This window comes from Perca fluviatilis, chromosome 3, assembly GCF_010015445.1.
Source record: "Perca fluviatilis chromosome 3, GENO_Pfluv_1.0, whole genome shotgun sequence".
NCBI lineage: Eukaryota > Metazoa > Chordata > Actinopteri > Perciformes > Percidae > Perca > Perca fluviatilis.
In genome coordinates this window covers 18,452,301-18,471,686 of record NC_053114.1, presented here as the reverse complement: position 1 = coordinate 18,471,686, position 19,386 = coordinate 18,452,301, and the positions used below count along the sequence as shown (strand labels likewise).

At 39.5% G+C, this 19,386-nt stretch overlaps 2 protein-coding genes across 2 annotated transcripts; one reads left to right on the top strand and one right to left on the bottom strand.

Moving 5' to 3' along the window:
- The first annotated feature begins 5,605 nt into the window (after window positions 1-5,605).
- On the top strand, window positions 5,606-15,137 carry LOC120555694 (very long-chain acyl-CoA synthetase-like). The gene is made up of 11 exons (XM_039794656.1): window positions 5,606-6,150; window positions 9,675-9,884; window positions 10,011-10,169; window positions 10,377-10,501; window positions 10,712-10,906; window positions 11,135-11,225; window positions 11,315-11,513; window positions 11,850-11,947; window positions 12,341-12,471; window positions 12,578-12,755; window positions 14,626-15,137. Exons 1-10 carry the CDS (start codon window positions 5,670-5,672, stop codon window positions 12,749-12,751), a joined length of 1,863 nt encoding a protein of 620 aa, XP_039650590.1. The 5' UTR covers window positions 5,606-5,669; the 3' UTR covers window positions 12,752-12,755; window positions 14,626-15,137.
- hdc (histidine decarboxylase) lies at window positions 13,135-17,031 on the bottom strand. The gene is given in 12 exon segments (XM_039796122.1): window positions 13,135-13,746; window positions 13,996-14,097; window positions 14,265-14,363; window positions 14,451-14,541; window positions 14,691-14,847; window positions 15,016-15,046; window positions 15,729-15,872; window positions 15,956-16,093; window positions 16,186-16,308; window positions 16,435-16,548; window positions 16,633-16,805; window positions 16,958-17,031. Coding segments are annotated over 12 exon segments (1,812 nt in total). The 5' UTR covers window positions 16,986-17,031.
- Between the last annotated feature and the right edge of the window lie 2,355 nt (window positions 17,032-19,386).

Below are 19,386 nucleotides of genomic sequence, written 5' to 3'. Positions count from 1 at the left end.
TATTTATGTGCCAATATCTGTAAATATAAATGATTTTAAAATGAAATTGAGTCAGTAATAGAATGTATTACATGTTATATTCACATTCATTGTGTTTTAGTTTTTGTAGAGTTGATCTTTTTTCTTGTTAATTTACCTGCAACGGGTTTAAAAGAGATTCTGACACTTTTTTTTTTATTTTGAAAGAAGAAAAAAAAGTTCTTTAAAATGATTAAATAAAAATGGAAACATAAGGGTTTATCTCTCAAATTTTTCCCCTTTATATTTTCATTAATATCCTCTTCCTGTTTGAGACACAATCTATTATTGTTATACAGCACTCTTTCTACCAAAACTATCAAAACTGGAGAATTTTACAAGACAACTTAATAACGTCCCTTAAATTGTACAATTACAATCGATCCAAAAAAATCTTCCTTTTGCTGGCATTATCTATTCAAATGTCCCTACCACCTGTGATTAAGAGCCATACCCTTCTTCACAGCGCCTTGTCAGCGCTGGAGAAAAGTCTGGCTGCACCCATTATCATTCTGGTAATGGGGGAAAAAACGCTCTGGGTTGGTTATATTTCTATATACGTCTTGGGCGGCACTAAGCCCAGGGTGCAGCAACGGTGCTCTTGCAAAATACTGTAGATAGTGGAAGGGGAGGAGAATTCTGTCTGAAATAGGTGGCCAATGGCAGGTTTATACCAGTCTCAGTCCATAAATGCAATATTACCCTAAACCATTTTAAAAATGGAATGGCTTCCTGTTGAAAACAAAGTTAAACAGTTAACACGTATTATGGTCTACAATTATTTAACCAAATATTTCAGTATGTTCGGGACTCTAACTCTGAATGCGAGGGCTAGTGTATCTAACCTGAAACATATTCTAAAAAGTAAAGTAGGGAGAAGCACGTTTCTCTCCTCACTTTACTTGAGGTCAAGGAAAATGTTCATGACACAATCATAATGGTCTCATGACATGATGAAATAATTTGATAAGTAGGCCTGCTATGACATATTTATGACCGGCTTGTTGTCATAACACAGAAATTGTTGTCTTGGTTAATGTCAACATCTCAAACAATGCCAACTTTGCATTAAGTTTCATAATTTACTGAGTGACACTTAATGACAACAGTCATAAACATTCATAAAGACTTGTGTCCACATGTTTATGACCAGTGTCATGTCTTTTTATGACCGTGTCATGTCAGTCTTATGCACACCCCTTCAAATGAAGTGTTACAGGGTTGCTTAAGTTAAGGCAATGGCTAAAGTGCCAGACCTGTAAGCGCGGTATATAGAATATATGCAATCATTATAAATCTGAACAAAAGTGTCAGTCCAGCTGCAATAAGAGTGCTAAAAAAGTTTCAACTTTCACATCACACGACAGATGCATTTACTGTAGACCCAAAGAACAAGTTACGCCTCTTGAACTTTGACTGATTTATTCATCTGGGGGAGTAACAAAAGAGTTCACAAATAAATTCTCCAACGGCTGACAAAAGTGAAAAAGTATCACCTTTCTGTGAATGCCTACTTTTTAAGCTTACTGATCGTCCTCTCTTGTAATCCTATTTTATCTTTGTGTTATCATCATGTTGTCAGAACAAGCTTCCTTGCAGATGATTTAACATTAAAGGGCCATTGTCTTGAAGATAGGCGAAGGTATGTTAACATTAAATGACCATTGTACTCAGGAAAAGCTCAAGTATTAGACATGATAGTAAATAAGAGACTGAATCAACCTTGTCATGAGGTCAGAAATTGTTGTTCTTTTGTTCACTTGATGACATTTAAGGAAAGACACTCTGAAAGTCAGGAGAGAACACAAATTCCAGGTCTTATCTCCCTGCTGCATGAAATAAATAGATTAATCTCATCATTGACTCTATAATCTTTTTTGAAGAATTTCTTCTACAGGACTTACAGGATTTAAGAACTCATTGGTCCCTGTTGCTATTGGTCTGTTTAATAGCATTATGAAATTTGTGTGAATTACTTCCTATTGTAATACCAGGACAAATTTTATTGGAAAACCAGGACTAGTTTTCATGTGCATGCCTGCTCTGATTTTACTCAAATTTCATGTGTGACAGACGTGGAAAAACCACAAGGTGGAGACAAATGCACATGCGACTGGACTATCCTCACTGTTGTTGAGATATACAATATACTACTATATACAGTACATAAACAAAAATGTTAAACATATTAATGTGGACACCTAAAAATTACTCCCATATATAATTAAAAAAAAAACATTTTGTTCCAAAACCATGAGCATTAATCTGCACGCTATTGTCTAAAATATCCCTGAATGCTGAAGATTTCTCTTCTCTTTTTCTTGGGACTGTGTACCTATGGCCCTCATGTTAAGAGGGCCCAAAAAGATGCTAGTGCATAGCTGTGGATGTGGCGCCCATGGAGAATGCCTTTTCTACAGGGCCCAGAATTTTGTGCTACGCCCCTGGCCAGGTCAATATCGGGCAGGATGCCATTGTGTTGACTGTTCTGCACGGTAGTGCTAAGGATCATGGGACTAGGTTATTAAAGGTTCCTGTCCAGTGGCGGATCTAGAAAATTTTACATGGGGGGGCAAAGGGGTAGCAAGAGATCTTGGTAGGGTGGCAGGGGAAGACGGTACATGGAAACCCTCATACATAAACTGATATGCCCTACTACGCCCCGCAACGCCCTGCTATGCCCTAAACTGCTACGCCCTAAACTGCTACAACTATTATTTCTATTCATAGTTCCATTATCTTTTTTGTTACTATAATTACCATTATTATGAATCATAATTCTCTATATCTGTATCCATCTGTATGTAACCAGCGACCACCAAGACCCTGGATATGTCTGATGTTTCTGTTGCACCAAATGCTTGCTCTTGGGAGAATTGTTGGGTCATTGTAACTTAAAGAGTGTGGTCTAGACCTACTCTATCTGTAAAGTGTCTTGAGAAGAGTGAACTGTTGTTGTATATGTAAATATTTACATATCTAACCCTATAACATCTACAACAGAATGGAAATAGCCAAAAACTGAAAACACATCATGTCACAGGACATGTTATGTTACTGTACTGCAATTTATATGTAAGGAGAATATAAACCAACCATATGGTCCAGGGGTTACTGCAGCCTCCTCTTCCTCTCTGTCATCTTCATCCTCCTGATCACTCTCTGCCTCTGTCCCTCTCTCTGAACCTGCAGCCTCCTCTTCATCCCTCACTGTCAATTCTTCCTTTCCCTCTTCTCTTTCACTCATTTCTGCATCTCCTTCTGTGGTCTTCTCCTGCTCTGACCTGCCTGGTCTCTCCAGTTTACTGCCTTCTCCTTCTTCATTTCCCTCCTCCTCTTCCTCCTGTGCACTACTCAGGATTTTCTTGGCTGGCAATATCCCCACTTTTAGGCTTCAGCTAATATCTCCAGCTACTCTGGCCTGCAAAAGTCAAGATGTGAAAAGCTCTTGTTATTATTGTATTACATTACACTGTATGGCCCTGTAGCTAATAAGTAGCCTAAAAAACATAACATCAGACGAGATTTATTACATGCACACATCAGTTATGTTTAGACTAGCCTTCTTAATCCCGTTGTATTTGTTGTTTTCCCAGTTTGACAGTAAAGTATGTTGCCTGGTTTAATTTGTGCATCCGTATTGCCGTGATATGTGAGAGGAAGTGGATTTTATAGTAGCCTACTCCTTAACTAATCATATACAAATGATCGGTCTCAGCAAGCACTGTGTAGTGTGTTGTAACGTAACGCCACCGAAACGGCGACCCTCTGTAAACGTTATGAATTCAAACATGCCAGTTTGTAATATTCTGTATTATGCTCTTCTTGTCTTTACTGAAATCAAACTAATCAAACAGCAGAATGCGCTTACAACCCACGAGGGAGCAATTTTACTTTTGGCTAACAGACGCGCTGTTGTTGATACTGACTCGCCTTTAGCAGACATTATAATTATTACAAATTTAACTTTAGATGAAACGTGTGTTTTAACTTCACCTGGGGAAACAGACTTCACTTTGAGAGGCTCGGGGAGGGGGGGGCAGCTCAGTCGCTCCAGTCTTTGCCGGGATGCAGGGCCCCACACCGCAGCAGACTCGCTGTGTGCGAGCCTGAATGTGCGAACGGCGCTCTGCACGTTTGATGCAGGGACGTAGCTAAGTATTTGAGGGGCATTGGGCTAAGATTACATCTACAATTATTATTTATTATGAATTAATATAAATTAATTGTTTGTTTAAATGTTTTAAGAAGCCTGTGCACATAGTGGCAGTTTGTTTTTACAAGCAAAGTTTTTTGAATGCCAAAGTTAGGGGGGCAGCTGGGGGGGCAAGGCCCTACAGTGGGGGGGCAGCTGCCCCCCCTTGCCCCCCTGTAGATCCGCCCCTGTTCCTGTCCTAGTTTAAGTGTGTAAATGATGTTCTGTTAGCGTTTCGTTATGCATTTACATTACCTATAGGTTTTAGTCTTGATTTAGTTGTTCATGTTTATTTACATTTGTTGGATCACCATACTGAGACACTAGGGTAGACTGATGAAACCTGCACTCTAAAAACTCCTGGGTTATTTCTTCAACCCAGTTTCTGGGTTATTTGTGTTGGGTTAAAATTATGGGTTATTTTTTTCAGAGAGTTACCATTTTCTGGGTTATAGGGCTAATATTTTGACCCGCAGTTCCTGGATTGTTTGGGTTACTGGGTTATTTTTCAAAGAGTAACCCATGTTCTGGGTTATAGGGTTCTCTCTCTCTCTCTCTCTCTCTATATATATATATATATATATATATATATATAGTAGTTATATATAAATAGTTATTATATTATCATGTCAACATAGTTTATAATATGAACAATCACACTTGTGTGTTGTGTACATTATGATAAAACAGTACCACCAGTATTTGTAGGAGAAATAAAGTGACACACCCTCTAAACATGGATATATTAACTAAGAAATAGAAGAAATATGTTCATATATTAAACCCTTGCCCCTATAACATACACATCAGTCTGCCAGAAATGCAGAAGAAGAGGAAGAAGAAACACCTCCTTCCCTCTCTACCCCCTGTAGAAGAAGAACGCCTCCTCTCTCAGAGGAGGAGGATATTTCATGGCTGTAAAAAAACAATGTCCATCTGTATGTCTTTGCCAAATGCAAACCAGTGCAATAAATTGTTGGGCAGGGTCATCTCTTTTTCCCGTATCATTTTGGAGGAGTTAGTTAGGTTATTTGTGGCCCAACTCCTGGGTTAAAAAGGCCCAGGACCAACTAATTTCTGGGTTATTTCAACCCAGAAAATGGGGTTGTTCTTTTGACCCAGAAGTCAACTGTGTGCAAAGGTTGAATCAACTTCAGTAAATTTCAATATCTCTGGCTCTTTGACTTCATTCATATAACTCGCTTCAATGTTATCTATCCATGGTTGGACAACATGAGGATAACACAAAGATAAAGTAGAATTGCAAAAGTATAATAATGTGACACTTTTCACTTCTGTCAGCAGGAACTCTTTTGTAGTACCCCGATGAGAAAGAAAATCGGTCGAAGTTCAGGAGGCGTAAGCTATTCACAATAGAATAACCATAGGCGTGTTGTTGAAAGTTGAACTTTTCAGCACTCTTGCAGCCGGACTGGCACGTTCCTTCAGATTTATAATGATTGCATATATTCTATACACCATTCTTGCAGGCTTGGCACTTTTGCTGTTACTGCTTTACTTGAGAAACCCTTATATTTTTCAAGATTTAAGTTACACCATTACTGCAATCAAAATTGCTATTCGCATGAGGAAATTCAAGAAGCAGAAACCCTTTTACAGTATTTTGGATTGTTTTCTGGATCAAGTGGCGAGGCAGCCGCATAAGAAGTTCATAGTTTTTGAGGAAAGCTCCTACACTTACAGCCAAGCCGACAAAGAAAGCAACAGAGTGGCCAGAGCTCTGTCCGAGCATGGCCAGCTGAAGGAGGGGGACACGGTGGCCCTCTTCCTGGGCAACGAGCCTCAGTTTGTGTGGATCTGGCTCGCACTGACCAAGCTGGGATGCAAAGCTTCTTTACTGAACTACAACATCCGATCCAAATCTTTGCTGCACTGCTTTTCTTGCTGTGAAGCCAAGGTCCTGGTCGCTGGCGCTGGTAAGCTGGGGAAATACTATCTATTTGTGATTATGAATTTCAGGTTTTGTGCATTATTTATTTTTAGTGTTGCATTAGGTATTGGCGATGATGTTTTTCTTTCACACCTCCCTCTCATTAAACGTGTATTTACATGTCAGATGCCAGTTCATTAACACTTCACTTTATTGTACAACTTGCAGGAGTCTTATGAATAAATGTAACTGCCTCTTTAATAATTGATCAATGATGTTAAATGTGTATCCTGCTGTGAATACGTTCTTTGCATGGTGTTTGAAGTATAGCTTGACCAATGCTGGATCTGTAAGGCATCGATGCTGATATTAAGCCAATATTTGGGCCGATATTTAAAGAAACGTCTTTTAACATCCTTATATGGAACTCTTACATTTAAAAAAATGAACGTATCAGTTCTCTTTGGCGGACAAACTATGTGTAGACACTGATACCTGAAACCTTGTTTGGCATTTCCGTCCTTTTGTTAATATGTTACATTACATTGCTCTCTCTGATCATTCCTGTGTTTTCTTTAACGGCACTGTGCCCAAAAGTGTTCAAACAAAGTTAATCAGAAAACGGTATATCACTGAAAACACCAGTGAATCATTCATTCAGCTTTTCTCCTCTACACCCACCCTCACTGGGGCCTCAGTCACTGAGCTTGTAGATAATTTCAACTGTAAAATTACGAACGTTATTGATGCTATTGCTCCCACTAAGGTCAAAGCTGTCTCTGGTAAGAAAAGATCTCCATGGAGAAATTTTATAGTTGTGTGAACAGAAAAAAGAGAGTGTCGAAAAGCTGAACGCAGTTGGCGAAAATCTAATCTCCAGGTCCATTATAACAATTATAAAGAGAGACTTCGCATTTATAATCTGGAACTAAGAAATGCAAGGCGGTCCTTTTTCTCTGACATTATTGCCAGAAACAATAATAATTCACGTGCTTTGTTTGCTACTGTTGATAGATTAACTAACCCTCCAGTACCAGTAGCATCTGAACTGTTGTCTACCAAGGCTTGCAATGACTTTGCCTCCTTCTTCACAGACAAAATTCAGAAAATTAGACAAACAGTCAGTGCTTCCATATCAAGTACACGATATGTGTTGTCACAGTGTGCATGCAAAACAAATTCCAACATGACACAATTTCATACATCAACCTTAAAAACCTGGAGGACATTATACAACATCTGAAAACCTCCTCCTGTTACCTTGATATTCTACCAACGGGTGTTTTCAAAAATGTTTCGAATTGTTTGGCTTCTGATCTTCTACAGATTGTAAACAAATCTCTGCTCTCAGGTATCTTCCCACAGGCCCTGAAAACTGCTGTCATCAAGCCACTCTTAAAAAAGAACAATCTAGACACGACACTAATGAGCAACTATAGGCCGATATCAAACCTTCCATTTTTAAGTAAAATCATACAAAAAGTGGTTTTTCAACAACTCAACCTTTTCTTATCGCTAAACAACAGTTTTGATGCCTTCCAGTCAGGTTTTCGACCACACCACAGCACTGAGACGGCTCTTGTTAAAGTCTTTAATGACATCCACTTAAACACAGATAGTGGCAAAATTTCAGTCTTAGTATTACTTGATCTCAGTGCTGCATTTGATACGGTAGAACATGACATATTGCTTGACCGATTGGAAAACTGGGTTGGTCTTTCTGGCTCAGTACTAAAGTGGTTTGAATCCTATTTAAAGAATAGGGACTACTTTGTGTCTATAGGTAATTATACATCTGAGCATACAAATATGACGTGCGGAGTTCCCCAAGGCTCAGTTCTGGGGCCTCTTCTGTTCAACATCTACATGCTTCCACTGGCTCAGATTATGGAAAACAACAAAATAAGTTACCATAGTTATGCGGATGACACCCAAATTTACATAACCTTATCGCCAGGGAACTATAGCCCAATACAACAATTAAATATGTGCATTGAACAGATTAATGATTGGATGTGCCAGAACTTTCTTAAATTAAATGAAGAAAAAACGGAGGTGGTTGTTTTTGGAGCAAAAGAGGAACGATTGAAAGTCAGTGCTCAGCTTCAAACGACAATGTTGAAAACAACAGACAAAGCCAGAAATCTTGGTGTAGTCATGGACTCAGACCTGAATTTTAAAAGCCACATTAACATAATAAAAAAATCAGCCTATTATCACCTTAAAAATATATCAAGGGTTAAAGGACTTATGTCTCAGCAGCATCTGGAAAAACTTGTCCATGCTTTTATCTTCAGTAGACTTGACTACTGTAACGGTGTCTTTACAGGTCTCCCCAAAAAATCAATCAGACAGCTGCAGCTGATTCAGAACGCTGCTGCTCGAGTCCTCACTAAGACCAAGAAAGTGGATCACATCACTCCAGTACTGAAGTCTCTACACTGGCTTCCAGTGCCTCAAAGAATTGATTTCAAAATACTTTTACTGGTTTATAAATCACTAAACGATTTAGTGCCAAAATACATTTCTGATCTGCTACTACACTATGACCCACCCAGACCTCTCAGGTCGTCTGGGACAGGTCTACTTGTTGTCCCCAGAGTCAGAACTAAACAGGGGGAAGCAGCGTTCAGTTTTTATGCTCCACATATTTGGAACAAACTCCCAGAAACCTGTAGGTCCGCTCCAACTCTCAGTTGTTTTAAATCTAAGCTAAAGACCTATCTTTTTGATGTTGCTTTTCTTTAAATAATCTATTTTATTAACTTTAATTTCTTATACTGCACTGTAACTTTTATTCTTATACTGCACTATCAATTTTATTATTGTCTTTTAAAAATTTTAATTTGTTTATTAATGTTTTTAAATAGTTTTTAATTGTTTTCTTACTGCTCTTTAATGTTTTATGTAAAGCACTTTGAATTGCCCTGTTGCTGAAATGTGCTATACAAATAAAGCGCCTTGCCTTGCCTTGCCTACATTCTGGGAAAACTCTGAACAAAGCCTCCCTCATCTGTTTTACTTGGTATCATAAATTTTTTAATCATACATTGTTACACTGTTTTCCTTCCTAAAGATCTATCTGCATGAACCTACCCTGAACCAATCCTCCTGTCCTATAGTGCTTCTTTATATCTCTCTACTCTCACGTCATTGAAGTGAATGGAGCGATTGTTAGAAAATGAATATCCTTGTGTGTCTCAGTCATTAAACCTTAAGAACATTGTGAACTGATCCTATCTGCTTCATTTCACTTTGTTCTCCGAGCACTGGTAACTGCTTTCAGAATCAACTCACAGAAGTCGTGCCAGTAGATGATAGGACGTGAACCACAAAATAATCATGATTGGATTGTTTCATAACATGTCCTGAAGTTTTCTGTTACTTATCGGCTGACAACGATATATCTGCAGTGAGGTGATATTTGCCGATGTATCGGCCTGGGCCTGATCTTAACAGGCTTTATACCCATGATTTTGCCCAACAGTTTTGATTGTTTTCCCATTATTATTGTCACTGCACTGACCTACATTAAGCCTTCACTTGCTCTCTTTTGTCTGTCTCTCTCAGACTTGCGAGGGGCTGTAGAGGAGGTGTTGCCTACCCTGAACCAGCAGGGCGTTCGTGTGTTTATACTCAGCGAGGACTGTGATGTGGAGGGCATTGAAAGCCTCTCGGATAAAATTCAGCAGGCCTCAGACCAGCCTCTGTCGCCTCAGCTGAGGGCCAACATTAACCTTAAGAGCCCTGCGCTGTACATCTACACCTCTGGAACCACAGGTAATGTGGCATCTGACCTTCACTTCTAATCTGCATTCATTCATTTTAGTGTGCAAGCCTTGAAGTGCAGAGGAAGGACAATAAAAATATGCTACCTCTGCTCCAAATGGCACTGTTTTATTTTAGGGCTTCCCAAGGCAGCTGTAATCAACCATGAGAGGCTATGGATGGCATCTTTTGTTCAGGCTGTTGCTGGCATACGTTCAGACGATATCATCTACGTTTACCTGCCTCTTTACCACAGTTCTGGCTTTCTGATGGGACTTTGTGGGGCCATAGAAAAAGGTAATTCATGGCATCATAAAACTACAAAACATGTTTTCCAGGCTGAGTTTACTGAAGGTTAAACTAACAGGTATATGACCTGAAATAACAATTTGTCTCTGATTTCCACTATTTGTATTTCAAAGTCCAAAAGGTTTACAACACTTCCTGAGCTCTCAGTAAGTGTGAGATTACATGTTGCTGATATCTGTGCCTCTTCATTTCCAGGCATCACTGTTGTTTTAAGACGTAAATTCTCTGCCTCCCACTTTTGGAATGACTGTAGAAAGTATAATGTGACTGTTGTTCAGTACATCGGAGAAATTATGCGCTACCTCTGCAACACACCAAAGGTAAACCTCAGTGTAATATCACATGTGGTGGTATTATTTTACCATAATTACAATACAACGATATGTTGATAAATGAATTAGCGGCTTCAATTGTTTTAATGACATTTGCATGCGTAGCTAACACCTGCAGCAGTCAGACACACTGCTTGTATTTAAACCATAATGTGATTTTTATTATCCTAGTCTCATCTCTCCATCACTCTATTCTAGAGAGACAATGACAGAGATCATAAAGTCCGATTGGCTTTGGGGAACGGGATAAGGGCCGACACCTGGACTGATTTCCTGCAGCGATTTGGGGACATACGCATCTGTGAATGCTACGGAGCGACAGAAGGAAATATCGGCTTTGTCAACTACGCTGGCAAAGTTGGAGCTATTGGCAAAGAGAATTTTCTCCACAAAGTAAGAGGTCTCTTATGCACAAAGGTTTTTTTTAGCATTTTGTTGAATACATTTGGGATGAACTGGCAGGGTTGGCTGGACTTTTATCCAACTTTTACAGCTGCTATTGCATCATTAAAATAAAATAGTTTATATAATGTATGAATTTAAATGTGAAAAACACGTGTCTTCATATGACTAGTTTCTTTATTCTTTCTCACATTTTATTACCAACCTGTTTTTTTAAAGATGGGATGTCCGTATGCCCTCATAAGGTACGACACAGAGAAAGAGGAGCCAGTCAAAGACTCCCGAGGATTTTGCATCGAAGTCCCCAGAGGTGAGCCGATCTCCTCCGAAAATATAGCTCTCCCTTGACCTTCTAGCTCTGACTAATAGATATCCTGTGCTTGTTGCTTTCTCACGCAGGAGAGACCGGTTTGTTGGTGGCTAGGATTGCAGAAAGATCACCTTTCGTCGGCTATGCCAAGAACAGTCAGCAGACAGAGAAGAAGAAGGTGAGAGATGTGTTTGTGAAGGGAGACCTCTACTTTAACAGTGGCGACCTTCTGAAGATAGACAACGAGGGATTTGTCTTCTTTCAAGACCGCATTGGAGACACTTTCAGGTGAGTGGATGAAAAAGAATTGAACAGATTTGACAAGCTGAGCAAATAATGGAGACACAGGGTCTCAGTGTCACTGTTTATGTTAGATAACAACTAGATACATTTCATCACTGGAAACAGAATTTAGGATGTGAGACACAACATCAAATTTGACTATATTTAAGACCATTAAAGAATCTTCGTGTAACTATTACTGTATTTCAGCATTTTCTGCAAGTGATTTTTCCCCCCTTTCCTATGTTTGTATGTCATTTATAACAAACTGTCCTCAGTGCTAAATGAAAACTTTGCAGCTAGAATATGCACATATTGTCTTTGTATTGTCATCCAATACAGGTGGAAAGGAGAAAATGTGGCAACTACAGAGGTGGCTGATCATTTGCTCATGGTGGACTGCATTAAAGAGGCTAATGTCTATGGTGTGAAGGTGCCAGGTAATAATGATTAGCAATAATTTAAGATTTATAAAGGACATACTCCTCAGATAACAGTTATTAGAAAGATCTTATGTAGTTAAAGTGTATTTATAAAATATGACATCTTAGTAAACTTTTCATCTGACCACTATATCTGTTTGGGTCTGTTTGGAGGTTTTTTTAAGGTTTGGAAGACCATTTGGACCTATAGAACCGTTTACATGTCCATTAATCATTAACCACTATAAGCGTGAATCACGTGTGCTGCAAATGGAGTTAAACATATGGAAATTGAGAAGAAATTTAAAACAGGAAATCAATTATTTGATACAAGTGCTCAGTATGAAACACATAAAGAGCTGTTGACACTCACTTCCTGATATAAGTCCTGTTTCTACTTTGACTGATTAGGACACGAGGGAAGAATTGGAATGGCAGCGCTGACGCTCAAAGAAAACATGGACTTTGACGGCAAAGCTGTATATCAGCACGTCAAAAACTTCCTCCCCAGCTACGCGAGACCACGCTTCATCCGCATACAGGTAAACAGAGTGCTGCTGAATACGATTATAACACATTAAGGAATTGAGGAATTTTCCTTGAAAATGTCTTGCAACCATTAAATAACCATTTATCTTTCTCTGGCAGGATGCACTGGTAGTGACTGGGACATTTAAGCAAATGAAGGTGAAGCTGGGAGAGGAGGGCTTTAACCCAGCCGTCATCAGGGACCCTTTGTTCTACCTGGAGGACAACAAGGGCTACGTACCTATGACTCAGGAGATATTCAGCTCCATCGCAGAGGGAAGAATCAGGCTCTGAATGAGTTCAGTGTTTATTATTGGATTCTCAACCTCAAAATAATACATTTGATTTGTGGGTATTAATTGATACAGGATGCCAAATAATGATAAATGACCTGCACATTGAGCGTTTATGTATAGTACATTTCTTAAGCTACTTGTGGGGAATATTGTGTACTGAAATATTTCAAAGGATATAATTTAGTTTGAATCAGTTTTTAATAAAAAAAGTATTTAAAAAACACGATTGTATATGAGCAAAGCAATCCCGAATCACTGACATAATTAGATGATCTTCAATTCAGTACAGTCAATAACTGACAGCCTGGTACAGTAGTAAAATTCTTAATTATTAATAGCTGAATTACGATGTGTGTAAACTGTACACAGATTTCAGGATCGTTACAAGCGCTCGGGTGCCGTGGCAGTTTCCAGAGTTGTAGGAGAGGGAGCTGTGTTGGCTACAGTAGAAGAAGTCATACAGTTCATTCTTCTGCAGGTGGAGGACAAGTGTTTTGGAGTTGCCTGTGAAACCTTCACAGGGCAGCAGAGCTGGTGCGGGCCACATTGCACCCACTGGTTGCAGAAACTGGGCACGCTGTAGAACTTTGTCAGCTTTTTCAGAACCTGTTTACCCAGAATATTTGAAGGCGTCTCTGTAATCTTAAACATAGGACCAGATCCTGCCGTTGATGGCGTGCTGGGGAGGGCACCTGCAGCATCTTTAAGACTAGGCCTTGTTTCAAAGTTGTAGCCAGACAACAGTTGTTCTGTCGCCTCATCTTTCCCTGATTTTGGTTGGTCTGCATTATTCAGGGCCTGTGTCTCAGCCAGAAGAGTGGAAGCCGTTTTGGAGATGATGCTCCAGTCCTTAAGGATGTCCTCTGCGGTAGTGAACTGTGAGGTCACTGTGAATCGGATGATACGCTTGGTGTGAATGTCTGCAGGGATGAGGTACATTGTGCCTGACCGGGTCAGTCTCCTCAGCAGCTCCTGGGTTAAAGCATTTCCACCCTAGAAAAATAAAATAACATAACATGTTCATAACCATTGCAAGGCCAACAAGCTCAAAGCTTCCAACCAAAACTGAAGCCTTTTCAGGTCAAGGTTTCAGCTCGTCTTAATGATCTCTGATATTGTTTTGCCCTTCGTCTGCGCCTGTAAAACTAGTTGACCTCATTCAATAACTTTCAACAATGATTAGCCAGTGAAAGACATGTTGCTTAACAACGTGTACTGCATAGTACAAAATGTAAAACATACTTTCAGGCAGAACACCACCAAGCCAAGGTGCCTCTCAGCAGGAACCTCAAAATTTGGGTCACTCTTTATGTGAGACTCCAAGAGTTTTGCCATCTCAATCCCCTAGAAAACACAGAAGAAATATACAAGCTGAAACTTAAAAATAGATAAAAATCTGTGGTTTGTCACAGAATTCACAGTGAATACACTTTGTGTTTGGTCCTTCTTCTGATGATATATGATATTTATTCCTAAAATAATTAGCATGAAGAGAACTGAGTTCCACTTACATGTCTGATATGAGCCTGGAGGTTTTTCAGTCCAAAGGACCGCATAACAAACCAGAGTTTGAGAGAACGGAATCGTCGGCTGAGGGGAATTTGCCAGTGCTGAACATCAGGAAGAAGTAGTGTCATTGCATGAAATTATTAACTATGATAATTGAATCTTTAATGGAAGACATGACAGTTTGATACCATAAAGTCCGTGGCTGCCTGTGAGTTTTCATGTCTGAGGTAAACAGGATCAACTGTGAACGTCTGTTGGAGCTTATATTTGTCCTTCACCCTGAGAAAACAAAGTTAAACCATACAAGCAACAAGTGTCCTTCAAATTCACTTTGTATTTATCATTTTTTTATTTTTATTTCAGACCTACTTTCATAGATAATTTTTAGTTCTAGAGGTAAGGCTTCAGGTATGGGTTAGAAAGCTCACCAGAATGCTGTGCAGTCAAAGTGAACCATCATCCACTTGGAGGGGTTGAAGACAAAAGAGTGAGCCAATTCAATGCCCTCCAGGGACCAGCGGAGCTCAGGACAGAAGTAGGCTGAGCCAGCGTACGCAGCATCAACATGGAGCCACAGTCCTTCTTCTGCACCTGTAAAAGAACATTTCAATGCAAGTACTGTAATTCTCTGAATGCATCTCAATGGAGCAACACAATGTTTTGACTTTACAGGCTGTGTTTAAACGGACATTATTGGGAGTAAATTTTAAGACGTACAGACTGGTCCCAGTTCAGACAGCTTGTCGAAAGCACACACTCCTGTAGTTCCCAAAGTTGCACACAGCTGAACAGGAGAGACACAAAATCACAGATAAGATGTAAAATGTATTGTCAGTATTTTGTTGTATATTTTAAATTAAATTAAATTAAAAACATACCAGTGTTTTTTTCATGTTTTAGCCCTACAAATTATGCAGCATTGTACAATTACATTTTAATATTACCACTGACCCTTGTTATATATTTATACCTTCTATGCAGCATTGTTTTGATTTGATTTCAAACTATTTGCAGTGGTGGAAAAATTACTCAGATCTTTTAAGTAAAAGTACCAATACATTAATGTAAAAAAATACTCTATTACAAGCATTCAAAATCCTACTTAAGTAAACGCACAAGATTTATCAGCTAATACTTTTTCAGGCCTTTCTCTAATCTTTGCTTTTTTGTTCAAATATTAGACAGTTTTTTTCTATTTAACCTCAAACAATTATTTAAATCAGGTTATCTGAGAAGTTTAGAATGGAAATGTCTCCTTGAAAGGACTCTGCATGATTTGAAAAGACTGCATATGTGATATGCAGAAAATCACTTTAACATCTTATAGTACAATAGCGTATTAGTTGCCAGTATACTGTACATTACGCGATGTCATCTAAAACATTGAAAAACACCGTATGATTTGTAAATTCTCCACCTCAGTGCCTCCATGGTACCCAGCCCATGCTTCCGTGTCAAATACCTACCATGAAAGGGACCAATCCCCTTCTCCTGTCTTCTTGTATGGCTTGTTTCAACGTGTCTCCTTTCAGAGACAGCTGCTCATCAGTGGGCAGAAACCTGATCTTCACCAGAGAGATCAGACCTGCCTTCTCAACTGAGGAATGAGCCTATAAAAGCAATCAACTTAGTTTCTCAGTTTTTTTCCATCTGATTGACAGAAAGGTATTGTAGAAGAAGTGATGACTCTGACCTGATCTGAAGCGTAAGCCACCAGTCTTGAATTTAAGGCCGAATCGTCCACGTCCTGGTCGAGCTCAGCCTGCAGCTGCAAAAATTTGTCTTTCCTGGCTGCCAGCAGAGCAACCAGTGTGCTCTCACTGACTGTGCTCTAATAGGAGAGTCAGATAGAGGAGAGAGATAATACGTTGCCACAGAGACTACTGTGTAAAGGTTTTTGGGTTTAAAATAAACAGATCAAACCTGCAGTATGCCTCCACCTCTGCTGTCAGGATGGTGATGCAGGAAGAAGGACGGGAGCCCCAGTGCTTTACACAACCAGTCCATCACATTCATTTCCAATTCTGTACATGCTGGACTGGAGGCCTGTTCAAAACCGGTAACACGGACACAGACAATATCATATCATTTATTCAGATGGTATGACTTAATTGTTTTGTTGTTGTTTTTAGGTAGTGTAGTGGAGAAAAAAAGTGTGAGTTAGTCCCTTACCCAGGTGAATCCAACACAATTAATGGCGTCAGCCAGCATGTCTCCAAGCATAGAGGGCCATGAAGTCAGACTAGGGTAGTAGGCGTGCATATGAGGGCTCTGCCAGTGAACCACCTGGGGAAAAAGATGAGAAAATACGTGCTTCCTTGCCAAAGTTTTAAATTACTGATACGATAATGGATGACAGTAGGAACTTACTCCTGGCATGATGACTTTCTCGATGTCGTTGAAGATAGTCTCCCAGTCCTCCGGCTCGGTAGGCGCTGTGTCAGGGAGAAGCTCCTTCATGTAACCTGGCTTCACATCTGGAATCACCCTCCTCTCCCTGATGGAGCCCAGGTACTGTGTGATGTAGTCCACCAACTCCTTACCTGATCAGTAAAAGACACTGTAACCGCTGGAAAGATATTCCTATTACAGTTTATCATTCATCTTTATTTTGCCTATTGTTTACTAATATTTTTTTTCAGTGAAATATGACAACACAGACAGGTCAATATAGTCATATGGAAAGTATCATTACCTCTGCGATTGTATTCCTCAGCCTGCATTGTTTTTGAGATGAGAGCTCTTAGGGTTAATTTGTTGCGTGTAACGGTTGGCTGCAATGATGTGTGTTCTGTAGCAGAGATCTCAGAACTATATAGACCCTGTTGTGAAGAACACGCCCTAAATTGTTGACGCATTTGAACCACCAACCAAATGCTCTTCAAATGCTCTTTCCATCATTGAAATTGTTTTTCCCATCCCCCATTGACTCCACATTTGTACTAAATATTGACCCTCTTCTGATGGTAATGATTTATTTAATCGCATCTCGGTGACACAATACTGAACAAATATTCTTTATATAGAGAGATAATGTCACAGTTTAATTATTTGATGTGCCTTATTTCATTTGCAATATGAAATTATATACTCATAGATTATGACTTCCTATGATCTGAAATACATTTTCTTATGATATATCACCATACACTTAAAAAATGTTTTGGAATATGTTGTGAAATATATAATCATATCAAAATTTTTGCAATATATTTCAGCAACTTTTCAGTTATTTAGCATTTATAAACATATAAACTTGAATATAAGAAAAATAGGTAATGTACATGCAGTCATATTTTGTAATATAACAATAATGATAGTCAGCAGATTTTGTTACCTCCGAACAAAACAGGGTTAGCTGTTTCCAGTCATTGTGCTAAGATAAGCTAGAAAGAGGAGCTAGGCGTATTTTCCTGAAATGTGGAATTCCTTCTAACATATTTAAGGTAAGTTTTGCACCATTAACCTCTAAAACAATGCTCATAACAGATACAATTAACATTCTCTGCTATTTCCTCTTCTCATCTGGCCTGAATACATTACAGAAAATGACTGTTAGAGCAAAGCAATATTTGTTTTGGATGATGACGCTTCACAAACAAATAGTAGGCCTAAGTATAGGGGACATTACAAAAAAATGAACAACGAATGAACACACAGTAAAACCCCATCTAAGTCACAGCTTATCGCTGCCTTTTAAACTCTGACAAAAGCCTGGAGCACCTGGACTGTTCACACACTGTGCTGTTTACTGTGCATTGTGTTTACATGTGCTAGCTCTCATCTGGTTCTCTGAGGAAGCCAATGGTTGGACGCAAATCTAACCATAATTCAAACACGCTAAGCACACATCAGTGTTTTACCAGGGGGACTATAATGAGAGGCAATGATCTCATTACCCTGATTCAATGAAACTAATAAAGCACCAGAGGATGTTTATCTAAGTCATTGCAAACCTGTAGCCTACTCCTATTCATTAATATTAAAACTTCCAATGTGAGGGTGCTTGGGTGGCCTAGCGGAAGAGCGCACGACCATACACAGAGACTCAGCCCTAGACTCAGAAGTTGTGTGTTCAGTTGCAACCTGTGGCACTTTCCTGCATGACATTCCCCCTGTCTCTCCCCTTTCTTGTCTAAGCTGTCATAATGAAGGCCTAAATGCCACATTAAAGACTGCAAATTTAAAGGTCCCATGACATTTGGATACTTTTATATAGGCCTTAGTGGTCCCCTAATACTGTATCTGAAGTATCTTTCCCGAAATTCAGCCTTGGTGCAGAATTACAGCCACTAGAGCCAATCCCACAATGAGCTTTCCTTAGTATGTGCCATTTCTGTATCTGTAGCTAATGAGGAGGAGAAAGGGGCACGATGGAGGTTGGGGGTGTGGCCTTGACCAACTGCCACTTTTCTCATTTAAAAGCCATGATGTCTCTCTCTCATGGGTGGGTCAAATTCTCTGGGTGGGAAAAGCAGAGAATGGGGAGGTAACCTTGCTCCTTATGACCTCACAAGGAGCAAGATTCCAGAACGGCTCATCTGAGCTTTCATTTTCTCAAAGGCAGAGCAGGATACCCAGGGCTCGGTTTACACCTATCACCATTTCTAGCCACTGGGGGACCATAGGCAGGCTGGGGGAACGCATATTAATGTTATAAAACCTCATAAAGTGAAATTTTCATGCCATGGGACCTTTAATAAACTTAGATGTATTTTTATCAGGAACTTCAGTCTGTAAACTGTGGATGTATTATTTATTAACACTGCATACAGGTGATTCATCAGACACACTCTTCAAACTGGTTTTTATTTTTCTGTCCAGCAACTGTAAGAATTTGGGCATGTGCATGCTTGTTTCTGCTTTTTCATCCATCTGCTTAAACCCAGTTGAGCTTAAACCACAAGTTCTTTGAATCTGAGAAATAACTGCTACACAGACTTTTGACTGAAGGCAGGAAGCCCAGTGGCAGGCAATGCCTAGAGTGATGGTAAGTGTGTGTGTGTGTGTGTGTGTGTGTGTGTGTGTGTGTGTGTGTGTGTGTGTGTGTGTGTGTGTGTGTGTGTGTGTGTGTGTGTGTGTGTGTGTGTGTGTGTGTGTGTGTGTGTGTGGTACAATTTTAAA